At 41.0% G+C, this 21,091-nt stretch overlaps 1 protein-coding gene across 10 annotated transcripts in view; it reads right to left on the bottom strand.

Moving 5' to 3' along the window:
* TSPAN4 (tetraspanin 4) overlaps window positions 1-21,091 on the bottom strand; it is a 416,847-nt gene that overhangs the window by 29,699 nt on the left and 366,057 nt on the right. For 9 of the 10 annotated variants that reach the window (XR_009207921.1, XM_040066857.2, XM_040066856.2 and 6 more), the window contains one exon: window positions 17,717-17,791. The exons of the other annotated variant lie outside the window; for it this stretch is intronic. Coding sequence is in view for 8 of the 9 variants with exons in the window: in XM_040066857.2 (XP_039922791.1) it covers window positions 17,717-17,791 (75 nt within the window). In the remaining variant the exon portion in view is untranslated. The remainder of the gene's footprint in view (window positions 1-17,716; window positions 17,792-21,091) is intronic. 10 annotated transcript variants of the gene reach the window in all.

Raw genomic sequence — 21,091 nt, 5'->3', positions numbered from 1 at the left:
CATCCCTCTTGCCAAAAGGAATGCCTCATCACATAGACAAACAATTTGTTGATAGATAAACGTGCCACAGACAATCTAATCTTGGAAACAGAGCTGAAACCATGCAAATCAGTAGTAACAGATATTCAGCTTTTGCATAAAGCAGCTTTGCAGATGAAAAATTACACCCAGCATACATGGAGTAATTGAGAGGACTGAAACAAGCTTCAATTACTAACCTCATTGCGCTCACTACTCCTTCTACAACATAAACAGGACATCAGAAATGCTCAGATTAGTCAGCTAGGGCTGAATTTCTTTCCACTCAGACAACTTATGCAGACACATGGGAAGAAAAATAAAATCATTTAACAAATTAGGAAAAAATAGTGCAAAACTTGAGAAAGCTGTGTGTTCACTGAAGTACTGCTTCACAACAAAAACACACACCATTTGTGAAACACCCAATGTAATCGTTAAAACTAGAAGAGATGAACCCAAACTTTGATGAAAAAAAGGTTCGTTTGCAGGGTCAATTCAAACAAAATGAACAGATAGGAGAAGAAGTCAGTAGGCAAGATTATTAAAGCAGTATAAGCACTCTCTCCTCACCCATCCTCTTTTTTAATGACTCTTATCACCTTGGATTTGAGGGAAAAGAACAACAGAACCAATAGGATAACTATGGCTCTTCTGGCTATTTTAGATAGATTTATAACCATTTGCAAATTGCATTAAACATCTGAAATTTAGGACAGGAAACTTTTAATTTTCTTTCACAAATCTAATTAACTAAATGAATATGCTCCAAGCAAGAGCAAATCCCCCATGTCCATTTTTGAGAAAAGCAATTCTCCTGAAACTGCAAACAGCACCAGGCATCCTCTCCTACACAGGCAAAGTGGGGGCCAAAAGGGACACTTAAAGTCTGCAAAGGAAACTTGGGGTTATAAAAATATAACCTCATTTAAAAAATACAATAGCTGAGAGCTTCAGGGTATCATTTTTGTTCACAGCAGACAAGCAGTCTGAGCAGTTTGGTAATGAGGACACAAGATTGGGAAGTGGGATTAGAAACCATCATTCAAACCAATGGAAAAAAAAAAAGAACAAACCCAAACAGACAAGAAGCAGACTGGCACTCAGAAAAACTAGTTGCAGCAGAGATTAATTTTTTTCTGCAGGAGCGTGTCACCCACCCCACTACACACCAGTAAGAGAAAGCTCTGGCAGCAAGAGACAAATTGCTATTTGCTATCACTCTCATAATAATGCCTACAGAGCCACCTCTGTTTTGCCCTGATACATAATTTATAGAGGGGAGAAAAATGCCACCCTTGAAATTACTTTGGCCCCGTAGTTTTTAACTGTCAGAGATGATTTCTTTGAGATCTAATTCGTGATTTGCAGGCTTCATTAAGTTTTCGCAAGTAATTTTAAACTTAAATCACCATTGGCAAATCCATCATTTATTGATAGAAACATTAGGACTCTAATGCAGTGTGACTTGTGATGAAGCAAGATAGGAAGGGATTAGGGTGGAAAGAAGTGTTCCTTTTTGCCACAAAAGACCCTTTCGTCAGGAGAAAAAAATCAGAGAGAGAAAAAATTAGTTTTTCCTCTCTCCTGTCACTTTGAAAAATCCATGAAGAGTTTTTTTAAGTTGTTAAAATTATTTTCTAGAACTTGAGTGAGGCAATACAGCTAATCTCAGGAAGAAGTGTAAGGAGTAAGCTTTCTGTTTTCTTCTTGTTTACAGAGATATAGTAAGGATGGGTGCAGTAGAACTCTATCCTATGAAAGACAAAGGAATAAACAAAAGCATGCCAAAGCAAGTAAAGCACAACAGAGAAGCTCAGATATTTAATCCCTCACCAAAGGGAATCCCATGATTCTGGCTGAGGACATGTTGAAGCAGTATCAAGATGATGACTCTATTTGGATTCATATTTAAGGATTTAGTGTGTAGTTATTCCAAACTTTACCAAGTAGATAGTTTCCAAACAAACAGCTCCCAAGCACACTTTTCAGGAGTCTGTATCTATCTGATGCTACCACAAAGAATCTCCCCTTCATGCTTCACAGCCCCCTCCCTTCAGTGCAGCTTTCCACACAGACAGGGATTTCTTTTTATATTCCAGATAGCATTTTCATTTTTACTGCACTTTCTTTACCATACCATTTTTCTCCTTGTCCAGCGATTACTGCTTCTGGCCACCCATTTTGAGCAGATGTGATAAATAAAGCATTTCACACACACGCGACATCAGTGCAGCTCCCAAAGAAAACACAACTCCAAATGAGGTGCAAAGCACTGTTGTCATGGAAAGGTGGGCGATGCACCAGCAGAAGTCCCTGCATCTTCTTACCTGTGGCAAAGTGAGGCTGTGCCACAAGAATTAACACACTGCCCACAGAAAAAAATAAGAAAAAGTCATGAAACAGAGCTGGAACTGCCTGCAGCGCAACACTATGCAACAGCGTGGAAAATTAGGAATATTTGGTACAATTCAAAAAGAGAGGATAACAGGGTTACTCTGTCTGAGAGATCTCTCTGATTTCAGTGAGGTCGTTTCACTCATGATCAAGAAATGACTGGCTGGAAGCTAAGACAGATTTTACCTGTTTTAGAATAGCCACCCTCATCACTTTGAGTTGCGTGGGTATTCCTGTGACTTTCTCATTTATTTTTCTTATATAAATAATGAATAAGACTATATGAGAATAAGAATATTAAATAAGCTGACTGTAATGCATTTTAAATAAACCCACTTCTTTTTTTAGCTCTAAATTAAATGCAGAGTAAGCACCTCTCAAATGTTTGTGGCTAAATTTACCACTGGGAACTTAATGGGTGTGCTGATGGAACATTTACGTGCACCTGTTTTGGCTATAAAGAGAAAAAATTTGCACATTCAATACATTCAGCTTTACATCCAGCCTCTCCTCTGCTATGACTGCCTGCTTAATATGTACAAATGAAAGACTAAATGGGGAAAACTGGAAGGCTTCAAAGTCTGGACTTCTTTAAAACAGCATTTTCAGACACTGTTTAGGCCGCTACATATGAGCTGAGATTTATAAAGTTCTGCCATTCACATTTCAATTCAGTTTCAATAAACGCTATTATAAAGTTTTCAGACTGGTAATAAAAAAGCTATTAATGTGTTTCCTCCACGCTAATCAATTCAATATGGGGATTGTGATGTTAACACTACTTTACATTACTGCCTTCATAATTTTTCATTCTTCCAATATATAAAATAAACAAAGGGTTTTGGATTCCTTATAGATTCATTTTTATCTCAAAGTGAAAGCTGTGTGAGATTTGTGGCTTCAGACTCATAGCTGATGATAAGCTTCTCCTTCCTTCCTCCTCTTCTCAAACTCAATATATAAAGAGAGTTTAGCAAAATTAATTGCAGCATTCACTGTTCATGAATTTCTATGCTTGTGTAATTCATTTCCTTGCAGATAGTGAAGCAAAAGGGGATTCTCTTGCTGCCAAGGTTACAGGATTCATGAGTCAAGCCTGCTCAGGACTAATGGGGAATAAGTAAAGAATCCCCCCTCATCACTCCTTTCAGCAGGGGTGAGTTTTCAGTCGCTTTAAATTACTTGGGGCCATGGGATTGCATTCCTTAGGACAGAGGGAAATGCAGCCAGGAAAATCCTGAACAGTAATTTCTGCCACAATTTGTGTAATATCTAGTAAGAAACATTACTCCCAGCTTGGGATCCAACCATATTCACATTCATTTCCATCAGAGTGTAAAGCCCCTCACTCAATCCCTTCATCCGCAACTCCAATCTTCAACCCAGGCACGATGCAAGAAAGGCAAACCAGTCCGTGCTCCCTGAGAAAAAGGCAGCAGCATAAACCCTTCCCTTTCTCCCCACCTAATCCCAGTGCCCAGAGCTGCTGACTGGAGAGGTCAGAAGAGGGGACTCATCCCTCACCAGGATGAAGCCCAGGTGGGTGAGGTGAAGCCACGCAGCACTGTGGGGTCAGTCTGGTGCAGATCAACAAACTGACTTTCAGGTGCTGAGCACACTTAGGAGAAATAGCTTGATTTGCAGGAAAAGACTTATACAGCCACCCTTCCCAAATCCTAAAGCCCTTCCCGTATGCTCTGAGACAATCCAGGTCTGAGGATAAACACTGGTACATCCAGAAAGCAATGAGCATTTCCTGAGTTTTCCTGGATTTCTAAGTTAGAGAGTGGAAGGACAATTTAATTTCCTACTTCATCAAATGCAATCCATCTTTCATTCCCCACTCACTTTTATAAAAATCTGCTGAGCTAGAAGCCTTGTTTAATTTATTCTTCCATTTCATCTTGAAATGGATGACCAGTTTAGCTGGCAGTTCCTGATAAAACAAAGGGAGTGTTCCAAACCTATACGCTTAATAACACAAAGACATTTTTACCCTCCACGTACAACCCTGTTCCAAAGGGAGTACGAGAGGCTCAACACTGTAGTCACAGGACACAAAAAAGAGAATGCTAAGATTCATTCTTACCCAGAGAATTCTCCCTTGTGAAGCAAGTGGTTGCAGTGGGCAGTGCCCCGAAGCACGTCCCACCACTGTGCTGCTGTTCAGGGTCACTCCACCTCAGAGATGGCAGACATGAGAGGAATTCTGGGCACTCCACATCCCAGCATTTTCAGGAACTCTCCAAATTCAAGCCTCTCTGAACTATCTCCAGGCAGGTCAACAAGGGAAAGACACCCAAATCACTCTCAGCTTAAAAACACATTTTTATTAGGTAGGATGTAGTTAAGCATCTGCCAAATATAATTTTCCTTCAGCATTAATTTTTCTCTTTATCAGACTCCACCACCACCAATCCAAAGAGCAGCCAGAAATTGCTTAAAAACAACCTCTGTAACAAGTGTCAAATGCTTGCTTTCTTCACTCCACTTAAATCTGTTCAGTCAGAACAAAAGTTATCAGCATGCAACCTAGAATTCCCACTGGGAAATTGTTTCAAGGACCGAAGGTGAAGTGATGGGCAAGTCAAATTTGACATGGGGACCTCTCAATGCCCTCTTCTCTTGGAAGGTTAGAGCAACTGGGGCATTGCAGGCTTTCAGAGATCAGAAACTTGATCCTCTTAATTCACACTATTTAAATTGTGGATTCATGGTGCTAAGCTGAACAAGGCAAACAGTCTTTGAGGAGAAAGAGAATAATTCTGTGGCTGAAGAAACATGCTTCAAGTACTGCATCTCATAATTTCTCTTTCTCAGTCCCTAAATGTGCCACTTTTCAAAAGAAAATCTATATAGAGCAGGACTAATCAACACTTTTCTGATAAATTAATCTCCCCTAGAAAAGTTTATATGGAAAAATACTGAGAAAGAGTAATACTGGAATCCTTGAATTCAATATGCTATGAAAAAAAATAAATTAATGACATGTATCAACTCTCAACATAAAAGCTGTGGAATAGATGAGAAGTTACCACGTGACCCTTACAGGCTATACCGCTGCATGGCATCCTGCTGAGCCCAGAAAAAAGCTCCACACACAGCCTGGGATTTAAAATATGTTATTTATCTGCACTGAAACTGCTTCATAAAGACATGTGGAAGATGTTCATATGTCCACCTCTAAACGTGGCTGTTGGCATCTACCTGATACACAGGACATGGCAGGAACCACACACAGCAAATTCACACCAGGACATGCCACAAGTCACTTGAGAGTATCGCTCCAGCCTCACAGGGAAGAATAAATCTGCCCCAGGCACAGAGCAAACAGGTTCACTCCAAATGGCCAGCTACTGTGGCAGAACAGGGCTCAAAACATCCCTGGAATGGGTAGAGGAATGCCTTTGGATCAGGAAAGTCTCTCATTCTCTATTTCTAGATCAAGCAGGGAGTATAGCTGTGCCTCTCAGAGCCTGATCCAAGCTCCTCAAAGAGCTACACAGTAATGTCAACAGTTCTGAGGTGTCTAAAGAGTGTCCTAGGAGCTGCCCTGGATTAGGAGCAAGGAACCTGAGGAACCCAGAATCCAATTCCCGTGCAATTTGCATGGTCCCACTAATTATGGGAAAGCAAAAATCCACATTCTCCATTTTACCATACACAGCACTAGATGATACTTAAAGATGAATACAAAAACATTACTGCAACCAATCACAAAATCTAATAAACCAGCATGTGGAAAAAGGATAGATTAAATCCTCAAAAAGTCCAGCCTGATGTGGAATGAAGCCTCTCCCTGCTGCCCCCTTAGCAGTTTGAGATCAAGCATATTCCAGGAATTCCAAGTATTTTTTAAAAAGCAATTCCAAGTAATTGACAGCCAAAACCCAATTGAAAAGCAGTCATTTCAGTAAGTATCACTGACGAAAAGCTTTAAGTCTCACATTCAATTTTAGCTCAAATATTCTCCTTTTGTTTAATCACTTCAAACTTATGGTATGCACCAGTGGGTGCATTTTGTTATTGGAAAGCTTTTGCCATTATATGCCTTCAAAAAATTAGCATAAAACCAAAAAAATGAAGTCAAAGGTTGGTAGATATGCAGATTTCAGATACACAATTTCCACAATTTTTTTGAAAAGTGGTGACTAGTTCCAGCAGATGCCCAAAACTAATACCCAGAATGAGACAAAAAGACTGAAATGGGAGTGTTAACAGATAGATATTTCATCTGCTCCAGAATCTGTAGTGCCTTGGCAGGCAGTGCTTGGGACGTTGTTTTGCCAGCACAGTGATGGAAAGTTCAGAACAAGAAATGCAATATCATACACGACAAGAGAGGACTCTGTCCCACAGGAGGCTAGAGAGTTCTGGAACATTGGGAGAGAGTGAATACCACTCCTATCTTCACCACAGGCAATCAAGAAGACCCAGGAGCTATGGGCTTAGAATTCTCACCTCTGTCCTTGGGAAGAGCAACTGATCCTGGAAACCCTTTCCAAACTCTTGAAGGACAGGAAGATGACTGGGAGCAGTCAGAATGGGTTTACAAAGGGGAAATCTCGCTCAACTAACATAGCAGTTTTCCAAAATACAGGAACCAGCTCTGTGGGTGAGGGGGGAACAGCGGACATTGCTTCTCTTGCCTTCTGACACCTGTAGCTCTGCAGAGAAAGACCTTGGGGAATTTGTGGACATTAAGTTGTCCGAGAGCCAGAAGGGCACTCTTGTAGCAAACAAGGCCACTGTGAGAGTGCTCCAACATTGCAACAGGTTGCCCAGGGAGATTGTGGAGCCTCCATCTGTTGAGACAGTAAAAACCTGACTGGACACACAACCCTGGGCAGCCTGCTCTCACTGTTCCTTCTTGAAGAGGACTCTCAAGAAGTCCCTCCTAAACTAAACAATTCTTCAATTCCATACCCTGGCATGGGTGCTGTGCAGTCATTGAGAACATGGATGGAAAAGCCAAGTTGCCACAGCAGAGATTAGGAAATTAATATCCAGAGGAATCTGTATTTCATTAATTACATTTCTTTTGGAAATGTGTGATCTTTCTGCAGCCAACATTCAACCAATTTCTTAGCAGGCAACAGCATCCCACACATTCTTCATCACAAGATTAGGACGTTATGCTTGAGAACAAAACTCCCTGATCATTGCAGCTTCCGGGCAGTGGGATCTCCTACAGCACTGGAATACATCATTCCACACACTCAAGTGAGAATTATTTGGATAACTAAGTTGAAAAGTGGGAAAGAGATTTAAAAACACTGAAATTAAGGATAATAGCTTCATGAAAGACGACAGGCACCGACTTCACTTCGGGCAGGATTTTACCATACAGACAGTGGTGACTTGTGCATTCATTCTGTACTGACACGCAATACTGCACAGTGCAGATAAACTCCTAAAAGGCTTTAAATGGATATGGCAAAACTGTGATATCCAGCAGCAGTTCCAGTGTCCCAGTCTTACTCATCTAATCACCTCTCACTGCAGCTCTCACATGCAAACTGACACCCCCACGAATAGAGCTGAAGGGGCGGCAGAAGCAATCCTCACTGCTCTCAGTGATAACAGCCATTATGAAAGAGCTGCCCCTGCCATCTGCGCATAAATCAGTGTCAAAGCCAGCCCCAACCAGGCCTCCAGCAGAGCACCCAGCCCCGGGAAGCCACACCTGGCTGCTGAATGGTCACCTGCAGTGGTGGCAGCAGCAAGGGCACTCTGCTGACATTTACTTAAATATCAGTCCCACTTCAAGGTATGCAGTATATTCTCCCCATTTTCTTCACAGTCCTCAAAAGAAAAGAATTTTTCTTCTTTTTTCCTCCCAAGCTGACCAACCTTGAAAAAAACACTTCTTCTCTTTGTTTGCACAGATCCGGCTGCTTTTGTGCCAACTACAATGCATTTCCTATTCACAAAGAAAAAAGTGGACCTGAAAGAAATCTATAGGACATTTCCTTGGGTGTGCTTATTGCATAGAGAGTAATGTTGGTTTTCTTCACAGCTCTTAAATATCCCTTCAACCATTTTGATTAATTCAAATCTTGTTGCAACTCCTTTGGTCCCAGATTTTTAAAGAAAACCTAGACGTCTTGTGCGATAAATCTGACAAACATCTGGTTCTTAATCAAAATCTTACATGCTTTGTGACTTTCTGCTTTCATTATATCTCTGGATAAAGACTTTTAGTAGTTCCTCAAATATCTTCAATGATCTTTTGCGTCTTTTCCATTTTACTTCATTTACATAATTTACCAATTTAACATGCAATTCATTTTGCACTTCAATATGCCCTTCAAGGTGACCTCTGAAAATGTTTCCTAAATGCTGAGGGCAACAGAGGCAACATCAGCACTGCTGAAGGAGATGACATGTATTGTTCTGCTTTCCTGTGGTTCAGAGGCAAGGTGCAGATGGCAAAAATGTCTGGGACAGCATCATCACCCTTAGATTATGGCAGTAAAGCACAAAATGGAGAAAGCAAGAAAATAAAAGCATATACTGTTGTATAATAATTCCATAAGCTATCACAGATATCAACTCATTAAGAAATTGTATTCAAGACAATTAGTAGCAGGAGCAGGGGAGTAATTGGGTTTCAACAAGAACAGCCTCTCTGAAAATTCTCTTTTCTCAGGGATGTCTTCCCTGCAATTTAAAGGCATAGAAGAGGGTACACAAAATGACTGCAGTACAATAAAGTGAATTAAGATTGTACCATGGTTAAAACAATTTTTGCACAAGCCTCACTCATTCCTGATGCCAGGACACTGCAGCAGAATTGTTTTATATTACCATCACCCAAATTATCAGAGGCACTGCACATGTCAAGTAAGAAATGTGTGCACTCAGAAAATGTAAAATAAAGCTCTTACTCTGCTCCCTGTCAAGATATATCCCTTTACACAAAATCTACTGTATCTTCTAGCTCAGTCACTTCCTACTGTCAAGTCAGTTGGGGATTTTGTTGCACACAGATTCAGGGAGCCCAAGATCTCAAATGATTAAAGATTCTTAGTCCATAATAAACATTATTTAATGTTAATGTAAGCAGGCATCGATGACCACTGACTGGTAATCACTATTGATTATGCTGGTTTTGTAAGTCTGAGGAACATATTTCAAAAGGTACAATGGCTGGTGTCTGGAAAGTTGCTAAACCTCCTTCCTTATGTCTGAACTTCACAGCAAGAATTCAACCACAAAATTATCCGTGGAAAAGACTACACCACCTTGCAGTGCACCAATATTTCCAATGAGAAGCCTTGGACATATCAGGGAGTTTGGGTAATACAAAGTCCCTGAGCAGGATTTGTGGCCTTGAAGTCAACACGCTCCAGCCTCAAGAGAACCCAGAAATGGTAATGGTTTGAAGCTGCTGATCAATAGATCCCTATCTCAACTCCTTCACTGCCCACCACTGCTGAGGTAAATCAAAGGAAGGAGTTGAAGAAACCTCAGCTGCAAATTATGCCTAATAGAGTGGTCAGCCTAGCTCATCACTCTTCAACTGCAGCTAACAAGGACTACATGCTATTGGCCTGCTTACAGTCTGGTAACACAAAAAGTCATCTTCCCCTCTCTTTTTCTAATATGTAAAAAATGTTAAGCATTTAGTTTACTGTCATTTTCTAATGTTGCCTGATATACATTGTGACACATCAAAAATGTTCAGAGAATGAATAAAAAATGTGCTGTCTGCTTCAATATACTACCTCAGTCATCCCTCAGCATTTGATGTTGCCTGTATTTAAATGCCTAAAGCTGCCTTAATTATTTATTTTATCGCCTTTCTAAACCATTCTTTTCTCCTTCTGCTTTTCTTCCCTTTGTCAAATAAAATTAGATAAAACCAGTGCCAGCAGTTAGAAGAGATGCAAGCTGGGGTCAGTCAGCAGCTAAAGCTGATGTTGATGAGGTGTGTGCAACCCAGTGCCACACTTCACCTCTGTCAGTACTCAACCCTGGCGTGTCCTCAGTCCCAGATCCACCTGGAAGCTGAAATGGCTTCCTATGTGACCACATCCAAGTCAAAACTGAGTAAAAACCTGTGCTGTGGAACAGCAAGGTCCCATTCCCTTCATTCGGACATGAGAACGCTACACATCCCACAGGATACACTGCACCCTCAGGACCTGGCCTTTAACGTCACTTCTCTCAGTCAGCAAAAGCAGAGCTAAACTACTCACCTCTTGTAATGCCCCTTCAGGGATGGATGAAAAGCACACAGATGTGCAAAGTATTTAAAAACCACCGCTACTGTATGCCAGTCTTCCTTGGGAAAGGCTGGTTGATGACCTTATATTTTGTCTACTCTGAAACCTGAAACTTGAGGTGTGGGAAACAGATCATTGTAAAAGTGCTCCACACCGAAGACGTAATTTGACATGTTCCTGAGATCACGAGTTAACCTGTAATTAGAGATTGCAAACTAGCAAGAAGGAGGCCCAATCACATCTCTTCCTGCTGCAGACTGATACATCACCAAATATTTATCAGGAAACCCTTAGATGGATTTAGTGATGTCAGGAAATAAGAGAGATCCGGCTGGCTTTAAGCCAGGAACAACGGCAGCACCAGCTGTGTCCGATTCATCCATACAGAGAGGGGAATTAATATCCCAGTTAGCCAGGGTGGAGGTTAGAACTGGATTTCTCCTGAGAAAAAAGCACTATTCCTGTGCACCATGGAAAATACTGAACTCGCTGCACTATGAGCAAAAATCCATACTGCCGAGGATGAGACACCCACCTTCATCTTAATTTCTGAACTCAGCCCAAGGAGGAAGAGAGGAGGCATAAAGAGCTGGCAGGCTGCTGCATTATCTGATCTTACAAAGGGTATTTGTGTTAGGCACGGGGCTTAATTTAGGAGAGTTTGATTTCCCTTTCCCTGCACCCATTCCCCTGCTAACATTTTATTCAAGGAATCAATTAGACCTTGATCAACCATTGATCGAGAGTTCCCAGTGGGAAGCCCTAGTGCATTTTATCTGCAGCTATTGTTCCTAAATACACCTATTTCTGAGCATGCACTTAATTCTTTTCATCAATACTCTGCTATCCTTCAACAAGCCTGTTAATAACATTTTGGAAGTGCACTTTCAGTGAAATCCTACTTAGACAAATGAATTAGTGAAACTACTGGGATTTCCTTTGGTGTGTTTGGCTTTTTCAGTTGCACAGGCAAATAGATTCCACGCCCCTCATCTCCTCCTGCCAAAAAAAGGTTAAAGTGATGTGTTGGAGCTCAAGATACTAAATGGAAAGCTGTTCAGAACAAATGGAAAAAGCTAACCAATAATGCTTTAAAGCAAACATTCATTATTTTTCACTAAATTCCTTATGGAATCAAAGATGTGATGCATCTTTACACACTCCAGAATTTTTTGACATCATTAGCGTTTTCCTAGCAATATTTCTTTTAAAAACCATAAGGTGCAGATCAACTTTAACAAGACTTGAGCATATGATTAAATCAGTCACATGGGTTCAAGCGTGCTCTTAGGTTATGTGCTGAACAGGGAGAGATTTAAACTTACGCCTGACTGCTTTGCTGAAAAGAAGCCAAAGTAAATTGGCTATAATTAAATTCTTTTGATGAAATTTCTGCAACTCCCTATTGTGGGAGACCAGTACTGAAATGCTAATAAACTAGTTAAAATTAAGCTTATTACCAAGTAAAATAAACCACAGAGACATTTCCATCTTTTCTTATTTTATACCACCATTTATATAGCATTATTTTGCATTAGAGAAATAAAATACTTGACCAGAGCTGAAACATCTGACTCACAGAGCAGCAATTGCAGTGCATCACCATCCAGGAGGCAATCTATAAATTCCTCCACATCTGCCTGCACTGCTACTGCTGATCCTGAGAAACAGCTTTTAGCTACGTCAGTGCTCACTGCAAAACCCAAATTCCAGAACGCTGCCAGAGAGCAGCTTTTTGCCAGGGACTGCTTGATTGGTGGACTTGATAATTTCAGAAGTCTTTTACGAACAAACCAAATGGAACTTTAACTGGAAAATAAAGCATTAACACACTGGCTGCTCAGAAACCATTGCATACATATGCCAGGACTTGCATGCACATCCTCATAGAAATTCCAGAGAGAGTTCAAATTGCCCTTGACCTCTAGGCAGCCTTCTCTGCATGCTGACAAGTGCACACACTATCCACAGAGATTGTTATGAAATTATCCCAGCCCTGCACAGCAGCACGAACAGCCCTGCTCACCGTGGCGAAGGAGGATACAGGCACCCCGTAATTCTACCACCACTTAAGGAGTTCCAACAGTAAGAAGGGGATGGTGTAGGCAAAGTCAAATGCTGATGGAGAAGCATTGCTAGAAAAGGGCCATCTGACTGAATAGTGGTGCTGTGACCACTCAGCCAGTTTTGCAGGATTTTCCATTTGTCCTGCTGTTTCCTGCAGCTTAAGACCATCTCTAAACTGCATACAATTTGGGTGATCTTGTCTCTTCACCTTAGGCTCCATTTCTCTACTTTCAGCAATGCTAACATGCCCTGTGAGTGTGTTTTGGACAGTCCTGTGGGCTGTGCTGACTGGGAACATGAGGCATTTCATTACCTGAAGAGATATTTCTGCTGCACTGTCAAAGACAAACATGGAAAACTTTTAAGCTCTCTTGACAGAAACTCAATGAGAACAAGTTTTTGCAGTAGCCTTGAACTAAACTTTCTATATGAATAATTCCATCATTTTTTTGTGAATCCCTCCCTCACACTAGTGAGCAGCTCAGCAGGTTCAGATCATTTCTGTGAGCAACTGCACATGAGTGCAGCAGGTGGAAGAGATTCTGTTTTTCCATTTTCTAAAGCCAAATGTGTAAGAGGTTGTGAGGACTGAACAATATTTCAAATCATATCCACTAAATTCCAACCTGCTGGTTTTGTATGGGACAAGGCAGAATATCAATCAGAAATTAAAACAAATTTCAATTTCTTTTCGGAAACAAAGTAAAAAATGCATCAATATATTCTACAGAATATATTTTTTATAAGACAGCAGCAAAAGCCATATTGGAGCAGCATGGAAAACAAGAACATTGTCTCACATTTCATGAAAAACAGAAGTAGCCATTATTTTTCAATCCTCTGTGGGCTATTCTGTGGGCCATTTTCAACACAGCTAAGCAGGCATGGAATTTAGGCTGTAATTTTCACAGGGACCCAAGCGAGTTAATGACCTAATCTTTATTGAAAATTCTCATCTCAACTTCAAGCTGCCAATAGCAGTAACTGCTCCTATAATCAAATATCATAGTCAGTGATTTCTAAATGCTTTTGTCCTTTCCTGGCTTATGTTACTTACGCTGCATGTTTGACATTTAAAAATAAGAAAAACAAAACCCCAACAGGTTAAGCCTCCCCCCTCCCCTACAAAACACAACACACACACTCCCCCCACACCAAAAGCCAACCCCACATTATGGTGGTTTATGTTCTTTCATTTGTAGGCATTACATACATCTGCCTGTAAATCATATAAAATACAGGCATCTAGTGAAAAAAAATCACCTATTACAGCTGCAAAAAAGTAAATATGGGCTTTTCTTTGTCTGTGCTTCCAGGAGAATCATCACAGTAAAAAATAAATACAGATGCTAAAACCAGGAGGATTATACAAGTTAGAACTGGTACAAGACTGTGCATTTTATTAGCATAATTTACATTCTAGCAGGATCGAATCTGGTGTTGAGAAACATGAGTATCCAATCTCTGACAGGATAGGGCTCTGCTGCTTTCTCCTTATCACAATAAAATTAGGGTTAACCCTCTCAGTACTCCGTGGATCTATTATAAATACACAGGGAGCCTCACATTGAAATGTCAAACATATGAAAATGCCAAATGCTGCTCTGTATTGATGGAATCAAATACAAAAGACAATATTCTGCCTACAGATAGGTAGCCATGCACATAACTATCCACACGGCTCCAGAAACGTCACTGGAGTTTGGATGGCTTCAAACGGGGGCATACACATAGCCTGAAAAAATACTGCACCCAGTGATAACAACCTGCCTTAGTTCTCATAATCACACCAACTCCATTCAATACCCAGCCTCTTGGGCTGGTACTTCTGACCTCCAAAAATTAAAAGCCACACTTTAGGAACTTTTATATGAATGTGTGCAAACACCAGCTGGAGTATCCAGGTCCCCCAGGTGCTCACACTGAGCTGAAGACAGCCTATGAACCAGTCCCTCTGCTGCTTTGAGAACAGCCAGGACAAAATAAAAGGGCTATAGGTTTTTCCTGACAACTATCCTATAGGAATGCATTCCATCACAGCCCATATTCACTTCTGCAGAAGTCATGAGATTTGTATTTGGCAACACAACTAGTCAGGACAGTTGGAGGAATACTGAACAAGGTGTGAGCTCAGGCCCTGCCAAGGACATGGCAGTGCAGTTCCAAGAGACAAGGCACTTTTCCTTCCTACACTGTGGATTCCTGAGCTTTCTCCAAGTCCCCCTCTCTTCACAATATCACACTGCATAGCCAGCTCAGAGAAAGAGTTTTGATCTTCAGGGCAGCATTTATCTCATGAGATCAAGATGAACCTTTATCCATCAAGAAAAGAAAAGATGACATCCTAGGGCATAAGATCAAGTTGGCTGCTTGAAAGCTCAGAGAAGACCAAGTCACTAAAATGAGAGGCAGAGGCAGTTTTTGTGCTTCTCACAGGCTGATGAATGAGAACAAGGTCAGCTGAGGCTGTTGCAAGCCCCAGCTCACCTCCACAGCTGCACAGCCTTCCACAGCAAGTGAATAAAAGCCCTGTGCCAAAACACTGCCTGTGAATGGCTGTAAAGAACTTCTGCCATGATGCTTTTTAGTCACTAACACAGCACTAAAGCAACAGTGCCAGCAACGGATACAGAGAGACTGCTTCACTGCCCGGGAGCCCACGCACCCACACACACGTGGATGCACACCCACCCTGTGGCTGGTGCTGCTCAAAGTGATAATCTGCAGAGTCCTTTTCGCCTGCACACAAAATTAACCTCACCTTCCTCTGATTTTCCAAGGATCTACATTAACTGAATTACTGTGGTGGACTTGTCTGGGTTCGCTACTTCCCCATACACGTGGCAATATTGTTTTTCACATCAGGAAAGACGGCACACAAACTCTAAACATGCTGTATGAAATACCGGTTTTAGGCTGCTGCTGGTTTATTTATTCTGCAGTAGGCAGGTCTGCAAGTGTAACACAAACTATTGATTTCCCCAGTATAAGATTTAAAGTCATACAGGAACATTAAGAGCCTCAAATTTGATCATCTGCAATACCCAGACTACAGCAATTTGTTAACTCAGTAAAACTGCACTTGAACTGGAGCCCATATTTTAGACTCTGTTTTGATCTTACAGACAACTGCAGGGTACTACCTCCTGCAGTATGTGAGTTAGAGGAAAGTTAATTTCCTGATCTCTTTATTAAGAATCAATAAAAACCACTGCAAACCAACAGGCTGGAGGAGGGGGTGAATCCTTCCTGATACTTTTTCACTGTTTTTACCTCTGAAGAGTGAGGACAAACATTCGCTGTGACACACCTGTCAACCTAACAGCACTGACTGCCTAATGAATAAAAATACTTTGGTTTCTTTTCTTTCCTCCATACCCACACATTTACTGATCTATCAGCCTCAACACCAGCCAACAACAGGAGTTCTACCAGATCATGACTTGGAATGTAAGAAACATTTATTTTATTAACCTAATCCAAAACATTTTCATGAATTTCTTCCATGTCTTTATTTTAGGTCTGTCATTATTTTAGAAACTACTAAAATTACTCTTTGTAAGATCTCCTAAGCAGAGGATCTCGTTCCTTTCCCAAACTGAATCTAGGTTGTCTCCATAATCCCTTTTCATAACTGCTGTCTTCCACCTTTCTCGCACTTCTAATCATTTCTGTAACCAAAACTCAACATTATATTCACAGTGAGGCAAGTCTGTTATACAATGACATGACAATATTTACTAACTGATCTTCTTTCTAAATATAACCACGTGTTGTGTTTGGGTTTTGGAGGCTCACTGCATATTAAGTAGATGCCTTTACTCCTGTGTGATGTGTAGATATTTCTGCCAAGAGCTGAGAAGTAATTCAGAATCCAATAATGCATACAAGTAATTTTAAATTGTCCCTTCTACTGTAATTATATGGCAAGTTAATTCCATGTTCCAGCTACAGAATGCTACAGAACCAAGCTCTTTAAAGCCCTTCAGAAGTGCACCTGACAATCACTCACTTATACGACTAATATATAATCACTCCTATCACTAATATACTACTAATTATATAAGTAATTTCTTTATTAACAAATACAGTGTTGTTTTCAGTTTTGTTTTGTTTTGCTATTGCCTTTCCATTCCTAAAGAAAGCATTTAGGGCATGTAACACTCATGTATCTGATGAATGTTAATTCATGGTAAAATTCTGCCACCTTCCCTGTGATGATTAAGTTCCCTCAGTCTTCAATCGTAAGGGACTTTTGATTTAATAAGCAGGTGGCACACAATTATGCCCTTGTTTTGGATTTATTCATTTGAGATTTTTTTTAAAGAAAAGGATAAAGATAATTCAGACAGGCAATATTGCCCTTACAACTGAGGGAACAATGGTCAAATGTAAGTAAAATGTGAAAGCACAAACAATAGCTGTGTTTATTGAACTTTCATGCATTTACCCTGGCTTTCCACTAGACTCTAAGCACACATGTGCTGCAAGGAGCAATGTGGAAAGATAACGAATTTTATGCCTTTGCCTGTGCTGAGGACACTTCCTTTTTAACAATATCAATGTGGCTCTTAAAGGAGAAACATGTATTTAAAAATCCTACTCACTCTGATGTGTATCTCTTCCTACATGCTTCTAGTAAGGTTTGTTGGCTCCTTGGCTTTTTTTGTGGGGTGTTTTGGTGTTTGTTTGTGGGCTTTTTGTTTGTCTGGAGTTTTTTGTTTGTTTGTTTTTGTGGGGTTTTTGTTTGTTTGTTTGTTTTTTGTTAATGACAGATGCACTTGGCAGTATCTGTGACCTTGAGTTGTACACTTGAGCAAACAAGACAGCCCAGTCCTGCCAGGCTGCTTATGCATTCTGAGAGAGCTCCTTCTGAGAGGAGTGTCTCAAGGAAGACAGAAGCATGATGTGCATACCAAGCCAAGTGCTTCATGATTTATTTATAGGGAAAAGGGGCATATAAATTTGCTGAAGGGGAAAGAAAAATGAAGAATTTGACTTACCTTGTCGGTGTAGACGAAGAACAGAATCACAACAGTGAGCTCCAACAGAAATATAATTAACAGCATGATAAAAAACTGTCAAGAGAAGAAAGGACAGGGGATAAAACAAAAGCAAAAGCCATCAACATCTATTTCAGCTTTTTCTGGATGCACAGCAAGTACATTCAGCAGATCATGCAGAATGGGGAGTGGGAGTCATACAGGCAGCAGGATACAAAGCTGCTGCAACTGAAAAAGCAGGTAAAGGACTACTCAGGAAGCACCACAGTGTCTGGGCATAGGCATGGCTCATTTATAGCACTGGTTTCAGGAGAACAGCCTAACACCCCACCAAGAGCAAGCCAGTGCTCTCTCTGACAGCAAACATTGAGGAACCTTCCCATGCTAGGTTTTATTTTTTTCCTCCACTGGATGTTAGTGATGATATCCAATGATATCCATGAAATCCACAGCTTAACTTCCCATGGCAAGAGAAAGCAGCCTGGGCCATAAAAAAAGTTACAGCTCCTTTCAAAGGTAATTGTGGGATCAAGGGGGAAGTGAAAGGTGTACCAAGTTAGCTTTCTGAGCAGTTTCAGGGAGCTACACCAATCACCCGTGAGTTTCAGCTGAAAGGGGCTGATTTGTACTGAAGACATCAAAGCAAAGTTGGGCCACCTCTCTTTCTTCTCATAAGCCATGGAACTGCCTAAAACCCAGGAGTCAAAAGCTTGAAGAACTGGATAAAAAACCTTTTAACATAGGGATTTCAGGCAGATTCTCTAAAGCCTTCAGCTCTGATTGACTTCAGTGAGAGGAACTGCTGGCAATGCCAAACACTTCTGGGAAATCACATCCTCTGCATTTTGTTACCGTGCTGGATGGGGTCTGCAGCAGCATCAGCCTAGCACTTGCAGTCTCTAGAGTGAGCGCCATCAGAGCATTAAATGAAACTGAGTTTTGCATAGATAGGTAAAGGAGAGAGTAATTTTGGAAACTTTTTAGGCTGAGGCAAAGGTCCAGCTCCCATAACACAAAATTCACACACTTAGCAAACCATAAGGCTGGAATTCTAATACTGACCAACACTGACTTAATTGGAATCCCATCCCCAAGAGAAAAAATGCAGTTAGTGTCTCTTCAACCACAAGGCTGCAAACCTATGAAAGTTTAATAGCTACTGAGCCTTTATCAGAATTTCTACACTGCCTGGTAAGCCAAAACCAAACCTTTGAACCCATGGATTTATGTGACTGAATGGAGGGCAAAAAGTCACGAAGGGGAAAATAATTTTCTTCCCTGGTACAATTACTGCGTCTACAGAAGTCATTGCATTTTGCCCCATGAATCTTAAATTATTTATTTTTAAATTTTCATCACCAGTATTTTTACACCTGCCTGACCCTAATACTGGATCCTATTACCGCCTAGTTTTGAATCACAGACTTCATTTAGGCCTGTGATCCAAGCTGATTTCCATATCATTACCACCCAACGCTGACCTTCTGTGTGGCCTTGCAAACCTGTCTTGGTGCAGCATGCTTATTTTTCACAATTTTAGCCTGCTGCATAGCATTAACTGAAACAGGACAAAGCATATCCCTCTTTGAAAAGATGCACAGACACTTTGCTCCATCTATTCAGCTGTAGAGTATTTTGCTCATCCATAAAAGCATCACTTTTCCAAAATGTGCATGCAAACACCATTTTCCCCCTGTGAAATTCCCTGGTATAGGCAGGATTGCATGAGACAATTTCTAGAACAAAGGAGAAAGACTGTTTGTTACCAATTATGTACAGTGATCAGCATTTCCTACCACAGGACCTCAGTTTCATCAGCTTATCATTGTGCTAAACCTTAATTGTCTGTGCTGATATATTCTATGCTTCTTTCTGTCGAAAGGATAAAAGCTTTTGGAAGAACATCAAAAATAGCACTCCAATTACTCCTAAGAATGAAGCAGGGCAAAGTGTGCAATTCTTCCCAGGTTAAATTTCTGGTGCTTAAATTTGAAATCCTCTCATACTGTAGGGTTCAGAGCAGGGACCTGACACAGTGCAGCTCCATTTCAGGCATAGAAATTTCAGCCTTTTGTCTTACTCAGCTATGAGTAGATGTTTGTGGGAAAGTTATTAGCTTTCAAGAGACTGCATTTCACACATCACAGAGATGAGAGGGCTCAGCAGCTAAAACCTGCAAATCGTCCACACACATCCAGACTACCCACAGACCATCCCACAGATCTTTTCTGCTCCTGTGGTGCCTTTCTGCCGTGTCCCCAAAGCCAATAATCTCCAGCCTCACCCCAAAGGACACGACCTGGAACAGGGGATATGCTCAGAAACTGGAATAAAACTTAGGGATCTGCTTTTCCTGTGCTCTCAAGAAAGCTCTTCCTCCCTTCCCTGCACACAGCAGCCTGGAGAGAGGACACCTGAAGTGACTGCAGGAGAAAGGCTATCCCAAGTAAGAACATTTTTAACAGCAGATGGGGAATGGTTTGGCTTAGGATATGATCTGGCTACAAGATTTAGAAAAACTGGTCCTACAAGCAGCAGACAATTCAGGCAGGAAGCACAGGGGCAGGGGACACTTGTGTACATGGACACCCGTGGAGGTATACATGGAGGAACGAGGCCTTTGAGAGGATGGTGGCCTGGGGAGGGCCCCATGCTGGAGCCATGGGGAAAAAGAAAGCAAGAAATAAAGAGTGGCCATAAAAGAAAAACATCCTGCACTGATGCCCATGACTGAGTACAATGTGCAGAGAATGGACTGGAGACTGGAGACTGGCAAGGTATCTGGAGGGAAGCTGAGGTGTTTTCTCAAGACTGTCATTATTCTCAATGCTAGGATCAGTAATTAAAATTTCATCTTAATTGGCAACAAATGAAGCGAAATTTCACGTCTCAAGAGTATTTTCCCCTACAACACCAACTCTGCTAAAAGCTACTAGCTTCAGACTGGAGCAGGAAGCTGCTCTTGCCAGCTGTGCCATTGTGTCCACCAGCTGAAGGAGGCTGGACCTTCTGGCGAGACCCTGATGGTGCTCCTGCCTTCCTCAGGTCATACCAGAGAAACAGGCATGACACTGACACCAGAAAAGATGCTGAAATCACAGAGTCAAGCACTCAAAATTTAGGAAATATCAGAATAAAAAAATCCTCTCAGTGATGGTTATGTATCAAGTCTAGGTCTTTCCCTACATAGGGAGGGTGGTCTAAGCTGGGAATTTGGTTTCATGCACTACAAATCTTGGAAGCCATACAATGAACCAAAACTAATGTACATTGTTCAGAAAGTAAAAACCTGGATAAGGATTATCCTTTATCTCCATAGAAAAGTATTTTGGTTTTATATAAATGTCATAGTTTTAATTTCAAACTGGGCAAAAA

The sequence above is a fragment of the Hirundo rustica genome, chromosome 6, assembly GCF_015227805.2.
Source record: "Hirundo rustica isolate bHirRus1 chromosome 6, bHirRus1.pri.v3, whole genome shotgun sequence".
NCBI lineage: Eukaryota > Metazoa > Chordata > Aves > Passeriformes > Hirundinidae > Hirundo > Hirundo rustica.
Note: the sequence above shows the minus strand (reverse complement) of the source record. Positions and strands in the feature narration are given on the sequence as shown.